This window comes from Salvelinus fontinalis, chromosome 19 (genome assembly GCF_029448725.1).
Source record: "Salvelinus fontinalis isolate EN_2023a chromosome 19, ASM2944872v1, whole genome shotgun sequence".
NCBI lineage: Eukaryota > Metazoa > Chordata > Actinopteri > Salmoniformes > Salmonidae > Salvelinus > Salvelinus fontinalis.
Window position 1 is genome coordinate 39,828,419 of NC_074683.1, and position 22,628 is coordinate 39,851,046.

The window sequence follows — 22,628 nt, forward strand, 5'->3', positions numbered from 1 at the left end:
GTGGCGGGTTTGGAAAGCCTTTATGGAGAAGCAGTGGGCCATGGTCAGCCTCACATCCAGGTACCGGCCTCCGTATAACGGGCAGGTGGAGAGGACCAACCAAGAGCTGGGGAGGTTCTTAAGGAGTCAATGCATGAGGAGTGGGCCCAGTTCCTTCCCCTGGTGAAATATGCCCAGAACTCACTTCGTCACTCTTCCACCGGGCTTACTCCTTTCCAGTGCGTCTCCAAGCCAGACCGTGGCCTGCAGTGGACGACTGGTTCCGGCAGGCAGAGGAGATGTGGAACAGCACACACGTGAGGCTCCAGGGTGCCGTCCGCCTTCAGAAGGATCAGTCAGATCTCCACCGCAGTGAGGCTCCCGTTTACCATCCTGGTGATCGCGTCTGGCTCTCCACCAGGAACCTCATGCCCTGCCGGAAGCTGAGGCACTGGTTTGTGGGGCACTTCAATGTCCTCCGGAGTGTCAACGAGGTAACCTATCATTTAGAACTCCCCACCAACTATCAGATCTCACCATCCTTTCATGTTTTCCTCCTCTGGCCGGTGGTTCCTGGTCCCCTGACTGATGTCGTCCCCTGCGACACCCCTCCACCTCCTCTGGACATCGAGTGGACCCGCGCCTGTTAGGTCCCTCCTGGAATCCTGATGTTGCTCCAGCACCTGGTGGACTGGGAGGTGTACGGTCCTGAGGAGCGCTCCTGGGTCCTGGTGGCAGACATCCTGGACGCCAACATCATCCGGTATTTCCACCCCAAACATAGATATATAATTCCCCTAGATAACCCTAGATAATCACACGCCGACCTAACCAACATAGTGAATAAACAGCTCTCTATGGTCAGGACGTGACAGTACCCCCCCCAAAGGTGCGGACTCCGACCGCAAAACCTGACTCAATAGGGGAGGGTCCGGGTGGGCATCTACCGTCGGTGGAGGCTCTGGTGCGGGGCGAAGTACCCACTATGCTCGTGGATACGTCATCGGAGGAACCGGACCGTGGATCGTTGCCGGAGGCTCCAGACTGTGGATCGTCGCTGGAGGAACCGGACCGTAGATTGTTGCCGGGGACTCCAGACCGTGGAGCTTGGCCAGAGGAACCGAACCGTAGATCGTCGCCGGAGGAACCGGACCGTAGATCGTCAACGGGGACTCTAGACCGTGGATCTTCGCCGGAGGAACTGGAACGTGGATCGTCACCGGAGGCACCGGACCGTGGATCATCGCAGGAGGAACCGGACCGTAGATCGTCGCCCAGTACTCCAGAACTTGGATCTTCGCGGGAGGAACCGGACCGTGGATCGTCGCCGGGGACTCCAGACCGTGGATCTTCGCCAGGGAAACCGGAACGTGGATCGTCGCCGGGGGCAAAGGACTGGATCATCGCCGGAGGATCAGGACCGTAGATCGTCACCGGGGACTCCAGACCGTGGATCTTCGCCGGATGAACCGGACCGTGGTTCGTCGCCGGAGGAACCGGACCGTAGATCGTCGCCGGGGACTCCACACCATGGATCTTCGCCAGAGGAACCGGACCGTGGATCGTCGCTGGAGGCACCGGACCGTGGATCGTCGCCGGAGGAACCGGACCGTAGATCGTCGCCGGGGACTCCACACCATGGATCTTCGCCAGAGGAACCGGACCGTGGATCGTCGCTGGAGGCACCGGACCGTGGATCGTCGCCGGAGGAACCGGACCGTGGATCCTCGCTGGAGGCACCGGACCGTGGATCGTCGCCGCAAGAACCGGACCGTAGATCGTCGCCGGAGGAACCGGACCGTGGATCGTCGCTGGAGGCACCGGACCGTGGATCGTCGCCGGGGTCTCCAGACCGTGGTTCGTCGCTGGGGACTCCAGACCGTAGATCGTCGCCGGAGGCTCCGGACTAGGAACCCTCACAGGAGGCTCCGGACTGAGAACCCCCCATGGAGGCTCTGGACGACAGACCGTCGCTGGAGGCTCTGGACCGCAGACCGTCGCTGGAGACTCTGGACCGCAGACCGTCTCAGGAGGTTCCGGACCGCGGACCTTCGGCAGGAGGCTACGGACCGCAGACCTTCGCTGGAGGTTCCGGACCGCCGCCCGTCGTTGGAGGTTCCAGACCGCCGATCATCTCAGGAGGTTCCGGACAGTGGACCGTCGTAGGAGGTTACGGACCGCCACCCGTCGCTGGAGGTTCCAGACCGCCGATCGTCTCAGGAGGTTCCGGACTGCGGACCGTCTCAGGAGGTTCCGGACAGTGGACCGTCTCAGGAGGTTCCGGACCGTGGACCGTCGTAGGAGGTTCCGGACCGTGGACCGTCGTAGGGGGTTCCGGACCGTGGAACGTCGTAGGAGGTTCCGGACTGTGGACTGTCATAGGAGGTTCCGGACTGTGAAATGTCGCTGGAAGCTCTGGACTGGGAACTGTCGCCGGAAGCTCTGGACTGGTAACTGTCTCTGGAAGCTCTGGACTGGGAACTGTCTCTGGAAGCTCTGGACTGGGAACTGTCTCTGGAAGCTCTGGACTGGGAACTGTCGCCGGAAGCTCTGGACTGGGAACTGTCGCTGGAAGCTCTGGACTGGGAACTGTCGTCGGAAGCTCTGGACTAGGAACTGTTGCCGGAAGCTCTGGACTGGGAACTGTCGCCGGAAGCTCTGGACTGGGAACTGTCGCCGGAAGCTCTGGACTGTGGAGGCGCACTGGAGGCCTGATGCGTGGGACTGGTACAGGTGGCACCTATCTGATGACACGCACCTCAGGGCGAGTGCAGGGAGGAGGCACAGGATGGACTGGACTGTGGAGGCGCACTGGAGGCCTGATGCATGGGACCGGTACAGGTGGCACGTAGCTGATGACACGCACCTCAGGGCGAGTGCGGGGAGGAGGCACAGGACTACCTTGACTGTGGAGGCGCACTGGAGGCCTGATGCGTGGGACCGGTACGGGTGGCACCGGGCTGATGACACGCACCTCAGAGCGAGTGTGGGGTGCTGGCACAGGACGCACTGGGCTGTGAAGGTGCACTGTCGACACAGTGCGTAGAGCTGGGGCAGGGTTTCCTGGACCGAGGAGGCGTACTGGAGACCAGGAGCGCTGAGCCGGCACAACCCGTCCTGTCTGGATGCTCACTTTCGCACGGCAAGTGCGAGGAGCTGGCACAGAGCGCACCGGGCTGTGGATGCGCACTGGAGACACATTGCGTATCTCTGCAAAGCATGGTGCCTGACTGGTCCCACGCTCCTAACGGCGACTCTCTTGCTCCAGACACCAAACCATCCACTCTGCCTCATCACTCCCATCAACTATCTCACAATACTCCTCGCTCAGTCTATCCCAATATCCCTCTTCGCTCTCAGACTCGCCCCTCGGCTTCGCCGACCAACTCGTGTGCCCCCCCCAAAAAAGCCTTTTTTGGGGGGCTGCCTCTCGGGCTTCCGTCGTGGTCGTGAACTTCGGAGTCGCCGTTGATCCTCCTGCGTCTGCTTCCATGGAAGGCTTTCGTCTCCTGCCATTATCTCCTCCCAAGTCCAGGATGTCTTCTCCTCCTGGCCACGCTGCTTGGTCCATTTGTGGTGGGATCTTCTGTCACGATCGTTATAAGGAGTGGACCAAGATGCAGCATGGTATGTTTCCATCCTTTATTTTGGAAGACAAACTTAAAGCACAAAAACAATAAAGCCAATAAACGAAACGTGAAGCTACATGCAGTGCAGAAAGCAACTACACACAAACATAGTCAAGATCCCACAAATACAATGGGGAAATGGCTACCTAAATATGATCCCCAATCAGAGACAACGATAAACAGCTGCCTCTTATTGGGAACCATATCAGGCCAACATAGATATATAATTCCCCTAGATAACCCACCCTTAATCACACGACCTAACCAACATAGAGAATAAACAGCTCTCTATGGTCACGGCGTGACAAGTGCATACCCCATACTGCTCTACAAAGGCAAAACGCAGTAACTATGTATATTATTTTAATGCAAATTCTGACTTCAAGGTATTTTTCTGTCTAGACAGAGAGCAATTTCTGATACCCCATGATATTTTCTGATCAACTGGCTTGCTCTTGTGTAAGTAAACTAAATACCACATTAATCAGATAACATACCTGGCTATTACAACAGATCAAATTCGTAGATACTGCATTTTGCCTTTGTAGGGCAACATAAACTTATGCCATTTCATCAACTTCCCTACTGTCAACTTTAGTTATCTGAAGTTCTATCTAAGTTAACTTTAAATAGTTATCATATTTCCCATGTAAAATAGCCTTTGAGTGACCAAAATATCTCCCATAATATATTTTCCCCCATTAAAATGCTCAGTTGAGAAAATGTACCTTTTCTTTCATCTCTGACTATCAGTAAGGCTGAAGGACAGGCAAGGAGTCCACAGCAACATCCTATCCTGTCATACATTACATCATGTTTTCATGCATGATATGTTAATCTAACCGTTTGTTCATTTGCCAGCTCACGTGTGTGTGTGTGTGTGTGTGTGTGTGTGTGTGTGTGTGTGTGTGTGTGTGTGTGTGTGTGTGTGTGTGTGTGTGTGTGTGTGTGTGTGTGTGTGTGTGTGTGTGTGTGTGTGTGTAGAGAGATCCTGGGGAGGGGAGTTTCTGTCAGTAACTCAGGGATAAATAGAGAGGCAGAGCTCAGAGTTTGTCAGAAGGCAGACCTGACAGGGTCACACACAGGACCAAGCAGGAGAAGGACCTCAGCATTTTTACCTTTTGTTACAAATGGAGAAACATGAAGATGTTATATACTGTTTTCAAGATGGAAATTCTTCTTGCAGAAAGGGTTTGCTATCGACATCTATCTACATAACACTGTACATCTTCTTCTCATTGATTTCAGCAGTTACAGTATTTTTGAACATACTGGTGATTATCTCCATCTCTCACTTCAAGCAGCTCCACACTCCAACCAACCTGCTCATCCTCTCTCTGGCTGTGTCAGATCTCCTGGTGGGAATGATTGTGATACCAGTAGTGACAGTAGCAACAATGGAACCATGCTGGGGTTTTGGGGAATATTTCTGTGTGTTTCATTTCTACATCTCTTTTTTATGTACTTCTTTATCTCTGGGCAGTTTGGTCTTGATATCTATTGACCGCCATGTTGCTGTGTGTGATCCCTTATTGTACCATTCTAGAATAACAATAACAAGAATCATGTGTATTATATCCATTACCTGGTGTTGTTGTATCATATACGATGCTGTTATTGTAAAAAACTTTGTAAATGTACAGATACCCAGTAGGTGTTTGACAGAATGTTTAACTGTAGCAATAACATCAAGTAATATCATTGACCTTGTAATTACAATGGTTGTCCCGTGCTCTATTATTATAACACTTTATATGAAAATCTTTGTGGTGGCCAGATCACAGGCCAGAAAGGTATTTTCTAAAGAGGCTGCCAGTGTGTCCGGTGTTAAAACTGTACAGGCAAATAAGTCTGAGAGAAAAGCAGCAAAAACTCTAGCTATTGTTGTTTTCACCTATCTCATTTGTTGGATTCCATCTCTATTTCCTTTCCTTTTTGTATCTTTTTTAAGTGAAAATGTTTTATCATTTATCATCAGTTTTCTGCCACTTGTTAATTCCCTAATTAACCCAATCATTTATGCTTTCTTTTATCCATGGTTCAAAGTGACAGCTAAACATATTTTAACTCTGAAGTTAAGGCGTTCATAGTTCCTATGTTTTATTCCTACATTTGACTAACATAGGTTTGACATAGTTACGTAATACAATTGTTGTAATTCCTTCTTTCATGTAGCAGTACAGTGACGTGACTTACCTCAGTGTTGTCATCATAGGAACATATGGTGTTGATACCGAATGTTTTGGCTGGATTGGATTGGAATGACTAGGATAAGGCATAAGAAGGTATAAGCTTGTTTTATAAATGACATTGTAGTCATTTAGGGTTGTATATTCCAAATACCTACGCCTGTGTTTGTCTCCTAAAAGTACATTCCGAGGAGGTTGTGAGTCATTCTATATGTTGTTTAACATCACCGTCTAGTGGCTGAATTGGGACACAATGCCTTTAACAAGTGTACTGAAGTTGAATTGTTCAACATTGCGCAATATCAGATCATGTCTAAGTCTATCTCAATGGTGTATTGTGTAAGTAGTTGAGGGTAAAATGCGAGAATATGCAATTATGTGTAAGACTTTATAATGTTCAGTAATAAACTATTTGTAAGGAATTTACAGTTTTCTCACCATTTAATAATAATTACTCCCACATGTATTAAATGTTAGTCAGCTAGGTATTCTCACATGTATAAATAGCTACTATATGCATGTATGAACAGTACCACTACTCTCACTACATCACTGCTGCCAGGTCAGGGGTCACGCCAGAGCAGCTCTCTCAGATACTGTTTACTCTGAATGAATATAGAGATTGGCAACACTTTATAATAACACTTTGTAATGAAGAACATATAATAGATTAGTAAATAGTTTATTCATCATTTATGTATCATTACTCCCACATTTGTTTTAGTAAGCTACTTTTTCACACATTTTTAAACAACGTTTATATTATGTAATAATGATTCAGAAGATCATTCATAAGATGTTTAATGAATATCCTTATAAACCATTTACTGATCATTAGTAAAGTAGTTTTGCAGTCCCTAATCTAAAGTGAGGACTATTCATACTTTCTTAATACTTTATAAATGTTTTGAACAGTGACCAGTGTAATTTATCACAAAAAGATGGACATGCTATTGGTAGATATTCCAGCAGTACCAGACGCTCCTTAAGGACTCACAATGACCTAGAACATATCAATGGTTAAACAATAAGCACACAACACAGAGGATGTTAAAGGAAATATATTGAACATTTTATTCCAAAACAGTCACACTGTTGTAGTAGTGTACTGAAGGAAGTACATTTTTTTGTCTGAAAATGATAACATTCGTGTTTGTGTGCAGTGACTACCAAAACTAAAGTGTGGATTGCAGTCACTCATTAGGAATCAGATCAAATCAAACTGTATTGGTCACATACACGTGCTCAGCAGATGTTATTGTGGGTGTAGTGAAATGCTTGTGCATCTGACAGTGCAGCAATATCTAACAATTACACAACAAATACCTTAAACACACAAATCTAAGTAAAGGACTGGAATTAAGAATATATGAATATATGGATGAGCAATGTCAGAGTGACATAGACTAAGAGCAGTTCATAGACTGCTTACAGGGTAAGAGAACCAATATATAAATACATAATTTAACTGAATATTACATTTAAAGGGTTATTACCTTTAATACACTACTAAATCAAATCAAAATCACATTTTATTGGTCACATACACATTTTTAGCAGATGTTATTGCAGGTGTAGTGAAATTATTTTCTTCCTAGCTCCAACAGTGCAGTAGTATCTTAACAATTCACAACAATACACACACATCTAAAAGTAAAATAATGGAATAATGGAACTTTAAATACAGTAGAATACAGTATATACATATAAGAGGAGGAAAGCAGTTTGTAAACATTATTAAAGTGACTAGTGTTCCATTATTTAAGTGACCAGTGATTCCATGTCTATGTACATAGGGCAGCATCCTTTAAGGTGCAGTGTTGAGTAACCGGGTGGTAGTCGGATTGTGATGGGTATTTAACAGTCTGATGGATTTGAGATAGAAGCTGTTTTTCAGTCTCTTGGTCACAGCTTTGATGCACCTGTACTGACCTCGCCTTCTGGATGATAGCGGGGTGAACAGGCCGTGGCTCGGATGGTTGATGTCCTTAATGATCTTTTTGGCCTCCCTGTGACATCGGGTGGTGTAGGTGTCCTGGAGGGCAGGCAGGGTGCCCCCGGTGGTGAGTTGGGCAGTCCGCACCACCCTCTGGAGAGCACTTAGTATTCAAACCCTTTACTCTGTACCTTGTTGAAGGAGCTTTACCAGCGATTACAGGGTATGACGATACAAGCTTGGCACACCTGTATTTGGGGAGTTTTTCCCATTCTTCTCTGCAGATCCTCTCACGTTCTGTCAGGTTGGATGGGGAGCGTCGCTGCACAGCTATTTTCAGGTCTCTCCACAGATGTTCGATCAGGTTCTAGTCCGGGCTCTAGCTGGGCCACTCAAGCACATTCAGAGACCTGTCCCGATGCCACTTCTGCATTGTCTTGGCTGTGTGCTTAGGGTCGTTGTTCTCTTGGAACCTTCGACCCCGTCTGAGATCCTGAGCCCTCTGGAGCAGGTTTTCATCAAGGATCTCTCTGTACTTTGCTCCGTTCATCTTTCCCTTTATAACTTCTTTGTTATATGGGGCAGCATTTTCACTTTTGGATGAATTGCGTGCCCATAGTGAACTGCCTCCTACTCTGTCCCAGATGCTAATATATGCATATCATTATTACTATTGAATATCAAACACTCTAAAGTTTCTACAACTGTTTGAATGATGTCTGTGAGTATAACAGAACTCATATGGCAGGCAAAAACCTGAGAAAAAATCCAAACAGGAAGTGAGAATTCTGAGGCTGGTCGATTTTCAACTCCTCTCCTATTCAATTCCCTGTAAGATATGGATCTGTTTGCACTTCCTACGCCTTCCACTAGATGTTAACAGTCTGTAGAACATGGAATGAAGCCTCTACTGTGATGTTGAGCTGGATGGGAGGTGTTTCAGTCATTGGTCTGGCGGAATGCCAGGTCCTGGTCATGCGCATTCCAAACGATATCGTCTTGCTTTCCATAACTTCTAGAGACACAAAGGAATTCTCCGGTTGGAACATTATTGGATAGTTATGATAACAACATCCTGAAGATTGATTCTCTACTTAGTTTGACCAATTTATTCGACCTGTTATATAAGTTTTTGAAGTTTTCGTCCGATTTCGCCTGCATCTGCGCGAGCGTTTGGACATGTGCACTAAACATGCTAGCAAAAGTAGCTTCTTAGACATAAGAAATTGACATTATTGAACAAAACAACGATTTATTGTGGAGCTAGGATTCCTGGGAGTGCATTCTGATGAAGATCATCAAAGGTAAGGGAATATTTATGATGTAATTTCGTATTTCTGTTGACTCCAACATTGCTGAGAAATGTTGTTATATCTGAGCGCCGTCTCAGATTTTTGCATGGTGTGCTTTCTCCAGCCTTGTGTGAGAATCTGCCAGGCTGAGATCTTATCAGATCTGCCCTGGCACCACAGGGTCATAAATTACTCTGGGCGTGAGCAAGCTCCTAGAACCGTCTGGGGTGACTCTGGGATGACTCTAGAAGCTCGCCTATGGCAGCTCAATAAAACACCTTAATAAAGGCCACTATGGAAAACGCTGTGGTAGTTTGTGCAAAAGCAAAAGACTATGTTTACCATTACAGCAAGAGTGAAGGAAAAGCAGCCAACAAGCTCTCAGCATATGTGGTAATTAAGAGAACTTTGGCAGTATGCCGGTTGGACGTACTGCCAAATTCTCTCAAACAACGTTGGAGGCAGCTTATGGTAGAGAAATTAACATTACATTCTCTGTCCACAGCTCTGGTGTACATGAAAGTTTTGCTTCCGACCCTCTCCTCGCCCCTACCTGGGCCCGAACCATGGACCCTCTGCACACATCGACAACAGCCACCCTCAACACCGTTACCCATCGCTCCACAAAAGCCGCGGCCGTTGCAGATCAAGGGGAACAACTACTTCAAGGTCTCAGAGCGAGTGACATCACCGATTGAAACGCTGTTAGCGCGCACCCCGCTAACAAACTAGCCATTTCACACCAGTTACATACATTCTTGTGTTCAGTATGCCAGCATGCCAGCATGCCAATTCGCATGCTCCCTTAATAAAAATTTGGGACATCTGTGGTATTGTGTTGTGTGACAAAACTGCATATTTTAGAGTGGCCAGATGGAAGCCACACCACAGTAAAAGGCAGATAACAGCCTTGGAGTTTGCCAGAAGGCACCTAAAGGACACTCAGACCATGAGAAACAAGAGACTCTGGTCTGATGAAACCAAGATTGAACTCTTTGGCCTGAAAGCCAAGCATCACGTCTGGCAGAAACATGGCACCATCCCTACGGTGAAGCATGATGGTGGCAGCATCATGCTCTGGGGATGTTTTCAATGGCAGGGACTGAGAGACTAGACAGGATTAAATGTCTTCTTATTGTTGAGAAATTACACAGGTCACTGAAAACATTGATTCATTATTTCAAAAGTATAAATAGCTCTCGCTTTAGATTAGGGGCTGCAAAAATATTTGATTAGTAAATGGTTTACATTGATACAAATGTAAATGCCTTACAACTGGTTAATTAATGAACATTATTATCAAGTGTTACAGAATTAGGTCATAAATATTAATGCCCCAGAAGCGACATTCACACAATCAAGGGATTCTGTGCAAGGTATGTTTATTGTTACAATACAGTAGTTAGACTTGTATTATAGATGGTCCTTGTGCCCAGGGTCTGGGGGCTACCGTTGAAGCTGTTGAGGAGGGCTAACTTGATAAACTGGTTAATCATGAATTATTCCTAAAGAGTTGTCATTCTTTTGTGAAATGTTCTTCTGTACGTGTACGTTTGAGATGATTGATTCAACTAAATGAAATGGAAATTACATTTATGTCATGATCTGATCTGTTTCACCTGTCCTTGTGATTGTCTCCACCCCCTCCAGGTGTCGCTGATTTTCCCCAGTGTATTTATCCCTGTGTTTCCTGTCTCTCTGTGTCAGTTTGTCTTGTATGTTTCCAAGTCAACCAGCGTTTTTCCCATTCTCCTGCTTTTTGCATTTCTCCTTTTTTCTAGTCCTACCGGTTTTGACCCTTGCCTGTTATGGACTTTGTACCCGCCTGCCTGACCATTCTGCCTGCTTTGACCACGAGCCTGTCTGCCACTCTGTACCTCCTGGACACTGATCTGGTTTTGACCTTTTGTCTGTCCACGACTATTCTCTGGCCTACTCCTTTTGGATTAATAAACTCCAACCATCTGCCTCCTGTGTCTGCATCTGGGTCTCACCTTGTGTCATGATAATTTAGTATTTTTTTGTTTAAATGATAGAAAACAACACACCAGAATAGGAAAACCATATTAAGAGGTGATTTGGGGAGAACAGGGTGTGGTTGTTCTGAAGTCTGATAAAAAGTATTTGTACCCATGTTTAAACAGAGACAAAGTCTCACCCAACTTGAAGAAGTATGGTTCATAATTTAGTTCATATATGGAATGTTCATATGGAATGTCACTATTCATTTTGACTGCATGTGCTATAGTGCATACCCCCATACTGCCCTACAAAGGCAAAACGCAGTAACTACGTAATTTATTTTACAGTAAAATCTGACATCAAGGTATTTCTCTGTCTAGACAGCACTTTCTGAAACAGCATGATATATTCCCGATCAACTGGCTTGCTCTTGTGTCAGGAAACTAATACCACATTAATCAGATAATATACTTGGCCATTACAACAGATCAAATTCGTAGATACCGCATTTTGCCTTTGTAGGTCAGCATAAACTTATGCCATTTCATCAACTTCCCTACTGTCAACTTTCCTACACACTGACTAGCTGACATGTGGCCTGCTGTCATGACTCCTGAGGTTGTGGAATATGTTCCACACTGAGCACTGACATCACCCAAACCAGTCAGTCTAAACAGCTATCATATTTCCCATTTAAGAAAGTATTTGAGTGACTAAAACTTCACCCATACTATATTTTTCCCCATCTATTATTATTTTTATTTTTTTATTTAATTAACCTTTATTTAACTAGGCAAGTCAGTTAAAGAACAAATTATTATGGACAATGACGGCCTACCGGGGAACCCAACAAATGAAATAGGTGAAAACAATCTCATCTCTGACTATCAGAAAAGGAGGCTGGAGGCTGAAGGACAGGCAGGTGGGCACAGCAACATCCAATCCTGTCATACATTACATCATGCTTTCACAAATGATTTGTTTATCTAGCCGTTTGTTCATTTCTGTGCTCACGTGTGTGTGTGTGTGTGTGTGTGTGTGTGTGTGTGTGTGTGTGTGTGTGTGTGTGTGTGTGTGTGTGTGTGTGTGTGTGTGTGTGTGTGTGTGTGTGTGTGTGTGTGTGTGTGTGTGTGTGTGTGTGTGTGTGTGTGTGTGTGTGTGTGTGTGTGTGTGTGCAGAGAGACTCCGCGGAGGGGAGTTTCTGTCAGTAACTCAGGGATAAATAGAGAGGCAGAGCTCAGAGTTTGTCAGAAGGCGGACCTGACAGGGTCACACACAGGACCAAGCAGGAGCAGGATCTCAGCATTTTTACACTTTATTATATATGGAGGAAAACAAATATGATCAATACTGTTTTCAAGACGGAAACTCTTCTTGCAGAAAGGCTTTGCTATCGACATCTATCTACATAACACTGTACATCTTCTTCTCATTGTTTTCAGCGGTTACAGTATTTTTGAACGTACTGGTGATCATCTCCATCTCTCACTTCAAGCAGCTCCACACTCCAACCAACCTGCTCATCCTCTCTCTGGCTGTGTCAGATCTCCTGGTGGGACTGATTGTGATACCAGTAATGACTTTAGCAATAATGGAACCATGCTGGGGTTTTGGGAAATATTTCTGTGTGTTTCATTTCTATATGGCTTTTTTATGTACTTCTTTATCCATCACCAATTTGGTCTTGATATCTATTGACCGCTATGTTGCTGTGTGTGATCCCTTATTGTACCACTCTAAAATAACAACAACAAGAATCATGTGTTGTATATCCATTACCTGGTGTTGTTGTGTCATATACGATGCTGTTATTATAAGAAAATTTGTAAATGTACAGGTACAGAGTAGGTGTTTGAAAGAATGTTTTATTGTTGAAGGAATAACTTGGGGTAATATCATTGACCTTGTAATTACACTTGTTGTCCCATGCTCTATTATGATAACACTTTATATGAAAATCTTTGTGGTGGCCAGATCACAGGCCAGAAAGGTATTTTCAAAAGAGGCTGTCAGTATGTCTGGTGTTAAAACTGTACAGGCTAATAAGTCTGAGAGAAAAGCAGCAAAAACTCTAGCTATTGTTGTTTTCAACTATCTCATTTGTTGGATTCCATCTCTATTTATTTTCTTCTTTTTTTCTTTTTTAAGTGATAATTTATTATCATATTTCACCAGTTATCTTGCACTTGTTAATTCCTTAATTAATCCAATCATTTATGCTTTCTTTTATCCATGGTTCAAAGTGACAGCTAAACTTATTTTATCTCTGAATTTAAGGCGTTCATAGTTCCTATGTTTTTATTCCCTAGTTTGACAAACATAGGTTTGATATAGTTTTGTTTTACAATTGTTGTAATTATTTCTTTCATGTAACAATACTTTTTCATTACTTATCTCAGTGTTCTCGTCAAAAGACACCTGTGGTGTTGATACAGAATGATTTGGATGGATTGGATTTGAAGGACTTGGAGAAGTCATAAGAAGGCATACGTCTGTTGTTGTTCCATGTTATTTAATGATAAACAGTATGTAAGTATTCTAGAAGTACATTCTGAGGACGTCATGAATCATTCTGTTGTTGTTTAACACCTCCCTCTAGTGGCTCAATTGGTATACAACGCCTTCAACAATGGAGTAAAATTTATATGTACAATATGCATGATATCAGATAACGTCCCGGTTTAACTCAATGGTGTATTGTGTAAGTAGTTGATGGTCAAATTTAAGAATATGCAAATATGGGTAACACTTTATAATGTTTGGTAATAAACTATTTGTAAGGAATTTACAGTTTGTTCACCATTTATTAATTATTACTCCCAAATGTGTTAAATGTTTGTCAGGTGCGTATTCTCAAATGTATAAATAACTACTATTTGCATTATTGATTAAACACAACAGTGCAGGAGACCACAGCAGACACTTGAACATCAACATACTGGGTATGAACATTACCACTACTCTCACTACATCACTGCTGCCAGGTCAGGGGTCACGCCAGAGCAGCTCTCTCAGATACTGTTTACTCTGAATGAATATAGAGATTGGCAACACTTTATAATAACACTTTGTAATGAAGAATGTATAATGCATTAGTAAATAGTTTATTCATCATTCATGTATCATTACTCCCACATTAGTTTTAGTAAGCTGGTTATTCATACATTTATAAACAACTTTTTTAGTATGTAAAAATGATTTATATGATCTCTCATCAGATGTTTAATAAATTAACGTATAAACCATTTACTGATCATTAGTAAAGTAGTTTTGCAGTCCCTAATCTAAAGTGAAGACTATTCACACTTTCTTAATACTTTATAAATGTTTTGAACAGTGACCAGTGTAATTTATCACAATAAGATGGACATTCTATTGGTAGATATTCCAGCAGGACCTGATGCTCCTTAAGGACTCACAATGACCTAGAACATATCAATGGTTAAACAATAAGCACACAACACAGAGGATGTTAAAGGAAATATGTTGAACCTTTTATTCCAAAACAGTCACACTGTTGTAGAAATGTGCTGAAGGAAGTAATGTGTTTGTCTGAAAATAAATAACATTCTTGTTTGTTGGCAGTGACTACCAAAACTAAGTGTGGATTGGAGTCACTCATTAGTTATGAAATCAAATCAGATTGTATTGGTCACATACACGTGTTTAGCAGATGTTACTGCGGGTGTAGGGAGATGCTTGTGATTCTAGTTCCGACAGTGCAGTAAAATCAAACAAGTATTTCTAACAATTTCACAACAACTACATAATACACACAAATCTAAGTAAAGGAATGGAAAAAATAAAATATGAATATATGGATGAGCAATGTCAGAGAGGCATAGACTAAGAGCAGTTCATAGACTGCTTACAGGGTCAGGGAACCAGTATCTAACCAACATAACTGAACATTATGTTTAAAGGGTTACTACCTTTAATGCACTACAAAATCAAATCAAAATCACATTTTATTGGTCAAATACACATATTTAGCAGATGTTATTGCGGGTGTAGTGAAATACTTTTGTTCCTAGCTCCAACAGTGCAGTAGTATCTAACAATTCACAACAATACACACACATATAAAAGTACAAGAATGGAATTATGAAATGTATAAATATTTTGACAAGCAATGTCTGAGTGGTATTGACAAAAAATACAGTAGAATACAGTATATACATATGAGATGAGTAAAGCAGTATGTAAACATTATTAAAGTGACCAGTGATTCCATGTCTATGTACATAGGGTAGCATCCTCTAAGGTGCAGAGTTGAGTAACTGGGTGGTAGTCTGCTAGTGATGGGTATTTAACAGTCTGATGGCTTTGAGATAGAAGCTGTTTTTCAGTCTCTCGGTCACAGCTTTGATGCACCTGTACTGACCTCGCCTTCTGGATGATAGTGGAGAGAAAAGGACTTGGCTCGGGTGGTTGATGTCCTTGATGATCTTTTTGGCCTTCCTGTGACATCGGGTGCTGTAGTGGTCCTGGAGGGCAGGCAGTGTGCCCCCGGGGATGCGTTGGGCAGACGGCACCACCCTCTGGAGAGCCCTAAGTAATCAGACCATTTACTCAGTCCCTTGGTACCGGGCTATCTGCATTGTGTCCCACCCACCACCCGCCAACCCCTCTTTTACGCTACTGCTACTCTCTGTTCATCATATATGCATAGCCACTTTAACCATATCTACATGTACATACTACCTCAATCAGCCTGACTAACCAGAATCTGTATTTAGCCTCGTTACTTTATATAGCCTCACTACTGATTATAGCCGGTCTTTTTGCTGTTGTTGTATTTCTTTACCTAACTATTGTTCACCTAACACCTTTTTTGCACTATTGGTTAAAGCCTGTAAGTAAGCATTTCACGTTGATTTGATTTGGTAAAGCATCTTTGCCAGCGAATACAGGGTATGACGCTACAAGCTTGGCAAACCTGTATTTAGGGGGTTTCTCCCATTCTTCTCTGCAGACATTCTATAATGTCGCCTCATATATTTGATCCCATATCCAAAGTGCTGGAGTGAAGAGCCACATTTTTTAATGTTTTCCTGCAGTGAAACAGAGGACAGGGATTACTTTCAGACTGTGCAATGGCCAGAGGAAGTTAGTAATATTCACAATCTGTGAATCTGAATCTTCCGTCATCATGAAGTGCTTTGAGAGACTAGTCAAGGACCATATCACCTCCACCCTACCGGACACCCTAGACCCACTCCAATTTGCTTACCGACCCAATAGGTCCACAGACGACGCAATCGCAACCACACTGCACACTGCCCTAACCCATCTGGACAAGAGGAATACCCATGTGAGAATGCTGTTCATCGATTACAGCTCAGCATTTAACACCATAGTACCCTCCAAACTCGTCATCAAGCTCGAGACCCTGGGTCTCGACCCCGCCCTGTGCAACTGGGTCCTGGACTTCCTGACGGGCCGCCCCCAGGTGGTGAGGGTAGGTAACAACATCTCCACCCCGCTGATCCTCAACACTGGGGCCCCACAAGGGTGCGTTCTGAGCCCTCTCCTGTACTCCCTGTTCACCCACGACTGCGTGGCCATGCACGCCTCCAACTCAATCATCAAGTTTGCGGATGACACTACAGTGGTAGGCTTGATTACCAACAACGACGAGACGGCCTACAGGGAGGAGGTGAGGGCCCTCGGAGTGTGGTGTCAGGAAAATAACCTCACACTCAACGTCAACAAAACAAAGGAGATGATTGTGGACTTCAGGAAACAGCAGAGGGAGCACCCCCCTATCCACATCGACGGGTCAGTAGTGGAGAAGGTGGAAAGTTTTAGGTTCCTCGGTGTACACATCACGGACAAACTGAATTGGTCCACCCACACAGACAGCGTTGTGAAGAAGGCGCAGCAGCGCCTCTTCAACCTCAGGAGGCTGAAGAAATTCGGCTTGTCACCAAAAGCACTCACAAACTTCTACAGATGCACAATCGAGAGCATCCTGTCGGGCTGTATCACCGCCTGGTACGGCAACTGCTCCGCCCACAACCGTAAGGCTCTCCAGAGGGTAGTGAGGTCTGCAGAACGCATCACCGGGGGCAAACTACCTGCCCTCCAGGACACCTACACCACCCGATGTCACAGGAAGGCCATAAAGATCATCAAGGACAACAACCACCCAAGCCACTGCCTGTTCACCCCGCTATCATCCAGAAGGCGAGGTCAGTACAGGTGCATCAAAGCAGGGACCGAGAGACTGAAAAACAGCTTCTATCTCAAGGCCATCAGACTGTTAAACAGCCACCACTAACATTTAGCGGCCGCTGCCAACATACTGACTCAACTCCAGCCACTTTAAAAATGGGAATTGATGGAAATTATGTAAAAATGTACCACTAGCCACTTTAAACAATGCCACTTAATATAATGTTTACATACCCTACATTACCCATCTCATATGTATATACTGTACTCTATATCATCTACTGCATCTTGCCATCTTTATGTAATACATGTACCACTAGCCACTTTAAACTATGCCACTTTATGTTTACATACCCTACAGTACTCATCTCATATGTATATACCGTACTCTATACCATCTACTGCATCTTGCCATGCCGTTCTGTACCACCACTCATTCATATATCTTTATGTACATACTCTTTATCCCTTTACACTTGTGTGTGTGTATAAGGTAGTAGTTGTGGAATTGTTAGGTTAGATTACTTGTTGGTTATTACTGCATTGTCGGAACTAGAAGCACAAGCATTTCGCTACACTCGCATTAACATCTGCTAACCATGTGTATGTGACTAATAAAATTTGATTTGATTTGATTTGATTTGATTAGAGGGATAACTTGATTTATTCAATACTGAAGAAAAATGTACTGAGTTACAGTCATATAAGGAAATCAGTCAATTAAAATACATTTGTTAGTCCCTAATCTATGGAATTCACATGATTGGGAATACAGATATGCATCTGTTGGTCACAGATAGACTACATATACAAAAGTATGGGGACACCCCTTCAAATTAGTGGATCTGGCTATTTCAGCCTCAACCGTTGCAGACATTTTTAAGCTAGGCACCTTAGCTCCAGTGAAGGGAAATCTTAACACTGCAGCATACAATGACCCCATTGAGCACCTCCTAATCGGCCAACACCAATGGACGACTTCACTAATGCTCCTGTGGCAGAATGGAAGCAAGTCCCCGCAGCAATGTTCCAACATCTAGTGGAAAGCCTTCCCAGAAGAGTGAGGACTGTTATAACAGCAAAGGGCGGACCAACTCCATATTAATGCCCATGATTTTGGAATGAGATGTTCAACGAACAGGTGTCCACATGCTTTTGGTCATGTAGTGTACCTTGAAAAACAAAGTAGGGACGTGGATCAGAAAACCAGTCAGTGTCTTGTGTGACCACCATTTGCCTCATGCAGTGCAAAACATCTCCTTTGCATGATCCCACAGGTGAAGAAGCCGATGTGGAGTACCTGGGCTGACGTGGTTACATGTGGTCTGCGGTTATTCCAAACCAACAAAAATATTTCTCTCAAATTTTGTACACAAATTTGTTTAAATCCCTGATAGTGAGCATCTCCCCATTGTCTATCTTGCCTGACAAGTTTGACATGTCAAGACGCTGATTAAACAGCATGATCATTACACAGGTGCAACTTGTGCAGGGGACAATAAAAGGCCACTCTAAAAAATGCAGTTTTGTCAAACCACACGATGCCACAGATGTCTCAAGTTTTAAGGGAGCATGCAAATTGGAATGCTGGCATGCTGACCACAAGAAAGTACACCAGAGCTGTGGACAGAGAATGTAATGTTAATTTCTCTACCATAAGCTGCCTCCAACGTCATTTTAGAGAATTTGGCAGTACGTCCAACCGGCATACTGCCAAAGTTCTCTTAATTCCCACATATGCTGAGAACTTGTTGGCTGCTTTTCCTTCACTCTTGCTGTAATGGTAAACATAGTATTTTGCATGCACAAACTACCACAGCATTTTCCATAGTGGCCTTTATTAAGGTGTTTTATTGCATTGCCATGGGTGAGCTTCTAGAGTCATCCCAGATGGTTCTTGGAGCTTGCTCATGTGCAGAGTAATTTATGACCCTGTGGTGCCAGGGCAGATCTGATAAAATCTTAGCCTGGCAGATTCTCACACAAGGCTGGAGAGAGAGGGTGCCTTAAATCTTGACCCTTTGTCAATCCAATTCATGTCTCTCTCTCTAAGAGGTGAATTTTTACACTGCTGCTACTCGCTGTTTATTATCTATGAATGTTTAATTTACCTCAACTAACCTATACCCCAGCACATTGACTCGGTACCGGTAACCCCTGTATGTAGCCTCGTTATTCTTATGTAACTTCATTGTGTTACTTTATAAAATATTTTTATTTTAGTTTGTAAAATTTTCTTCACTCTATTTCTTGAACCAGATTGATGGTTAAGGACTTGGAAGTAAGTATTTGACAGTATTCAGCATATTTGATTGAACTGTTTACATGTGTGTATATTTTTGCCTTATAGAACCAGATCAATAAGATTCTAAGTCATTCAGATTACCAAAATCATACAAACATCCTCAAATGGAAACATCTGTGTCTGTGTGTGGTGTGGTGGTGACTATCAAGAGTACAGTGATGGGCCTCAACATCATGTTCTAACAGGACAGCACTATAGAGGACAGAACCAGACCAATCAGTTATAAGTATATAGCGTGAGGGAATTCACAGCCGACCGCTCAGATGGGTGAGGGCACACCAGACAACCGTTTTTACATTGTCCTTCGAGCCAGAGTTAATGACCACCACAGCTCCAGGCCTCCACGTCTGGAGCCATCGTCTCCGCCACGGGAGCGTCATCACTGCCGGGACTCCCCTAGTCGCCAGTCTACTCCCCTGAGAGACACTACTCAAAGACCTACCGTCCTGAGTTTTCACCACCTCCACGGGACCACTGGGACCACAGCTATTTAACAGATATTTGTCGCTCAGTCACCCCCCCCCCACTCGGCTGGAGTCTACGTTGTGCCTGCCAGAATGTCGGGAGCGCCATCTCCCCCCGAGGTGAACCAACAGAAGTCACCCCTGATGTCTCCCCTGACCTAGTTGTCCAGATCCTTTCCTTTCCGGTAGGGTTAGAGTTCCTGTCTCACCTGGTAGGGTTAGAGTTACAGTTTCGGGGCTGCCTGGCAGGTGTAAAGAGATCAGGCTTTGAGTGTCTGCCCCTCAAGTAGGTCCAGTGTATCCTGCCTCCATGGTAGGGTCAGAGTTCCCCTCCTTTCTGGTAAGGTCAGAGTTCCCCTCCTTCCTGGTAAGGTCAGCATCTGCCCTCAGTTGGTGGGCAGCCCCCAGCCTCAGTCAGCAAGCAGTCAGGTCCCTCAATGCTACATGCCAAACCACCTGCCCTAGTTCTAGGCCCTGGGTCTCCTGTCCCGCTAGACCGGGAGTTATCTGCTCCTCTAGGTGTGCAGTTAGACAGTTCACAGCCCTCAGCCTGCAACCAGCCGCCTATACTAGCACTAGGCTATGTGTTCCCTGCTTGGCTAGGTTTGCAGCTTCCCACTATACATGGCTTGCAGTCCTCAGATTTATTAGTGGGTTCCAAGTCCCCTGCTCTGCTTGGCCCTCATCTCCCTGATCTGGGGGAACCACCGATCCCTGACCCGTGGGGCCTGCTGTCTAGTTATGGGGGGCCTCCCATCTCCTGCCTTGGATGACCCTCACCTTCCCCCTGGTGAAAGAGTCACCAGCCTCAGTGAGCTGCCAACAACAGTTGTGGTCGGCATGCCACATTTCTCAGCCGCAGTAGGCAATCCACCTGCTTCAGCCCCGGCCAGCCTCCGGCGTTGCACTCAGCTTCTAAGGATGGGGCCCAGCTGCCCTTCACCAGCTGAGTTAGAGGGCCCTCCCCTACCTGCGTGGCGTTCCATAGGGCAGCCCCAGGACTGTCTCCGCGTATCTCTGTACCTCCCTCGCAGGGCGGTACCTAAGCCATGCCTTTCCTGCCGAGTAGGATTTGGCATGCTAAGAATAAGCTTCCCCCTTGAGGCCTGTGGCTTTTCAGAGACTTTAAATAATGTGGCCCCCATTAGAGCCTGTGCCATTTAGGTTCGAGGCCTTTTCGTGGATGTTAATATTTCCGTTAGAAATATTGGGGCGTCTATAAAAAAAAGCTGTCTTGCTCCTCTCTACTTAACTTCCCCTCACAGTCCCTTCAGTTTCCCTTAAGTTAGTTTGGCTGCTCAGCCTACCTAAGCTATCCCTCACCAATCATAGCCCTTCCATTCCCAACCAATAAGAATGCGCATCTGGACACTGCACCCGCCCAATTGGTCATAGTGTTATCATTGTCCGAAGGAAGAAGACGCACATTTCAGGGGACTTTTTACTGTCAACAGTAACACGAATATCAGATTTTTCGAGCATGCATTGTCCAGATGCACATTTCCAAGTGATTTAAGGAACATAACAGCTAACTTAAATCTCACAAATCTCTGTTTTGGAAAATTGTGCTATTTACACTTTGTACAACATTTATACACTAGAATCAATGTTTCTGACTAATATCGAAGCAGCATCGGCCTTTTTCAACCAGAGAAGTTGGTTTTTGAGTTCAGCTGCCCTTTAAGGTCTCAAAATGACCTAGAACATCTATGGTTAAACAATAATAACTCCCGGGTGGCGCAGAGGTCTAGGGCATCGCAGTGCTAGCTGCGCCACCAGAGTCTCTGGGTTCACGCCCAGGCTCTGTCGCAGCCGGTCGCAACCGGGAGGTCCGTGGGGCGACGCACAATTGACAAAGCGTCGTCCGTGTTAGGGAGGGTTTGGCCGGTAGGGATATCCTTGTCTCAGTATGTAAAATGTAATAAAATGTATGCACTCTACTGTAAGTCGCTCTGGATAAGAGCGTCTGCTAAATGACTAAAATGTAAAAAAAATGTAAAATGTAACACAACACAGAGGATGTTAAAGGAAAAATATTGAATATTTTATTCAAAAACAGCTACACTGTTGTATTAGTGCGATATGTAACTTCAGACACACCTTATTCTGAGTAAAGTAACGTTTTTCATCCGAAAATGCTTTGATTTTGTCTACTAATGTCACACCCTGGCCTTAGTTACCTTTGTTTTCATTATTATTTTAGTTAGGTCAGGGTGTGACATGGTGTAGTATGTGTTTTTGTATTGTCTAGGGTGTTGTATGGTTTAGGGGGTTAAGTAGAGTAGATGGTTTAGTGTTCAGTGTAGGTGTCTAGGAAAGTCTATGGTTGCCTGAATTGGTTCTCAATTAGAGACAGCTGGTTATTGTTGTCTCTGATTGGGAGCCATATTTAAGGCAGCCATAGGCTTTAGCTGGTTGTGGGTAATTGTCTATGTGTAGTGTTTGTGTCAGCACTATTTATATGTATAGCTTCACGGTCGTCAGTTGGTTATTTTGTTAGTTTGTGTATAGTTGTTCGTTTCTTGGTTTTTCTCTCTTCTTTAATAAAGGAAGATGTATTTTGCACACGCTGCGCCTTGGTCCAATCTCTCTCAAGAAGACGATCGTTACAGAATTACCCACCAATCTAGGACCAAGCGGCGTGTCAAGCAACAACAGGACCCACCGACACAGGATTCATGGACATGGGAGGAGA

General features: G+C 44.6%; 2 protein-coding genes across 2 annotated transcripts; both read left to right on the top strand.

Moving 5' to 3' along the window:
- The first annotated feature begins 4,738 nt into the window (after positions 1 to 4,738).
- LOC129817046 (trace amine-associated receptor 13c-like) lies at positions 4,739 to 5,724 on the top strand. Its single transcript, XM_055872030.1, has one exon. It carries the CDS (start codon positions 4,739 to 4,741, stop codon positions 5,696 to 5,698), a length of 960 nt encoding a protein of 319 aa, XP_055728005.1. The 3' UTR covers positions 5,699 to 5,724.
- Positions 5,725 to 12,308: 6,584 nt separating this feature from the next.
- LOC129817047 (trace amine-associated receptor 13c-like) lies at positions 12,309 to 13,335 on the top strand. Its single transcript, XM_055872031.1, has one exon. The coding sequence runs from the start codon at positions 12,312 to 12,314 to the stop codon at positions 13,272 to 13,274; it is 963 nt and encodes a 320-aa protein (XP_055728006.1). The 5' UTR covers positions 12,309 to 12,311; the 3' UTR covers positions 13,275 to 13,335.
- Positions 13,336 to 22,628: the final 9,293 nt, after the last annotated feature.

Coding starts and splice junctions, on each gene's coding strand:
- LOC129817046 (XM_055872030.1), top strand. CDS start 4,739: ATGGAGAAACATGAAGATGTTATATACTGTTTTCAAGATGGAAATTCT.
- LOC129817047 (XM_055872031.1), top strand. CDS start 12,312: ATGGAGGAAAACAAATATGATCAATACTGTTTTCAAGACGGAAACTCT.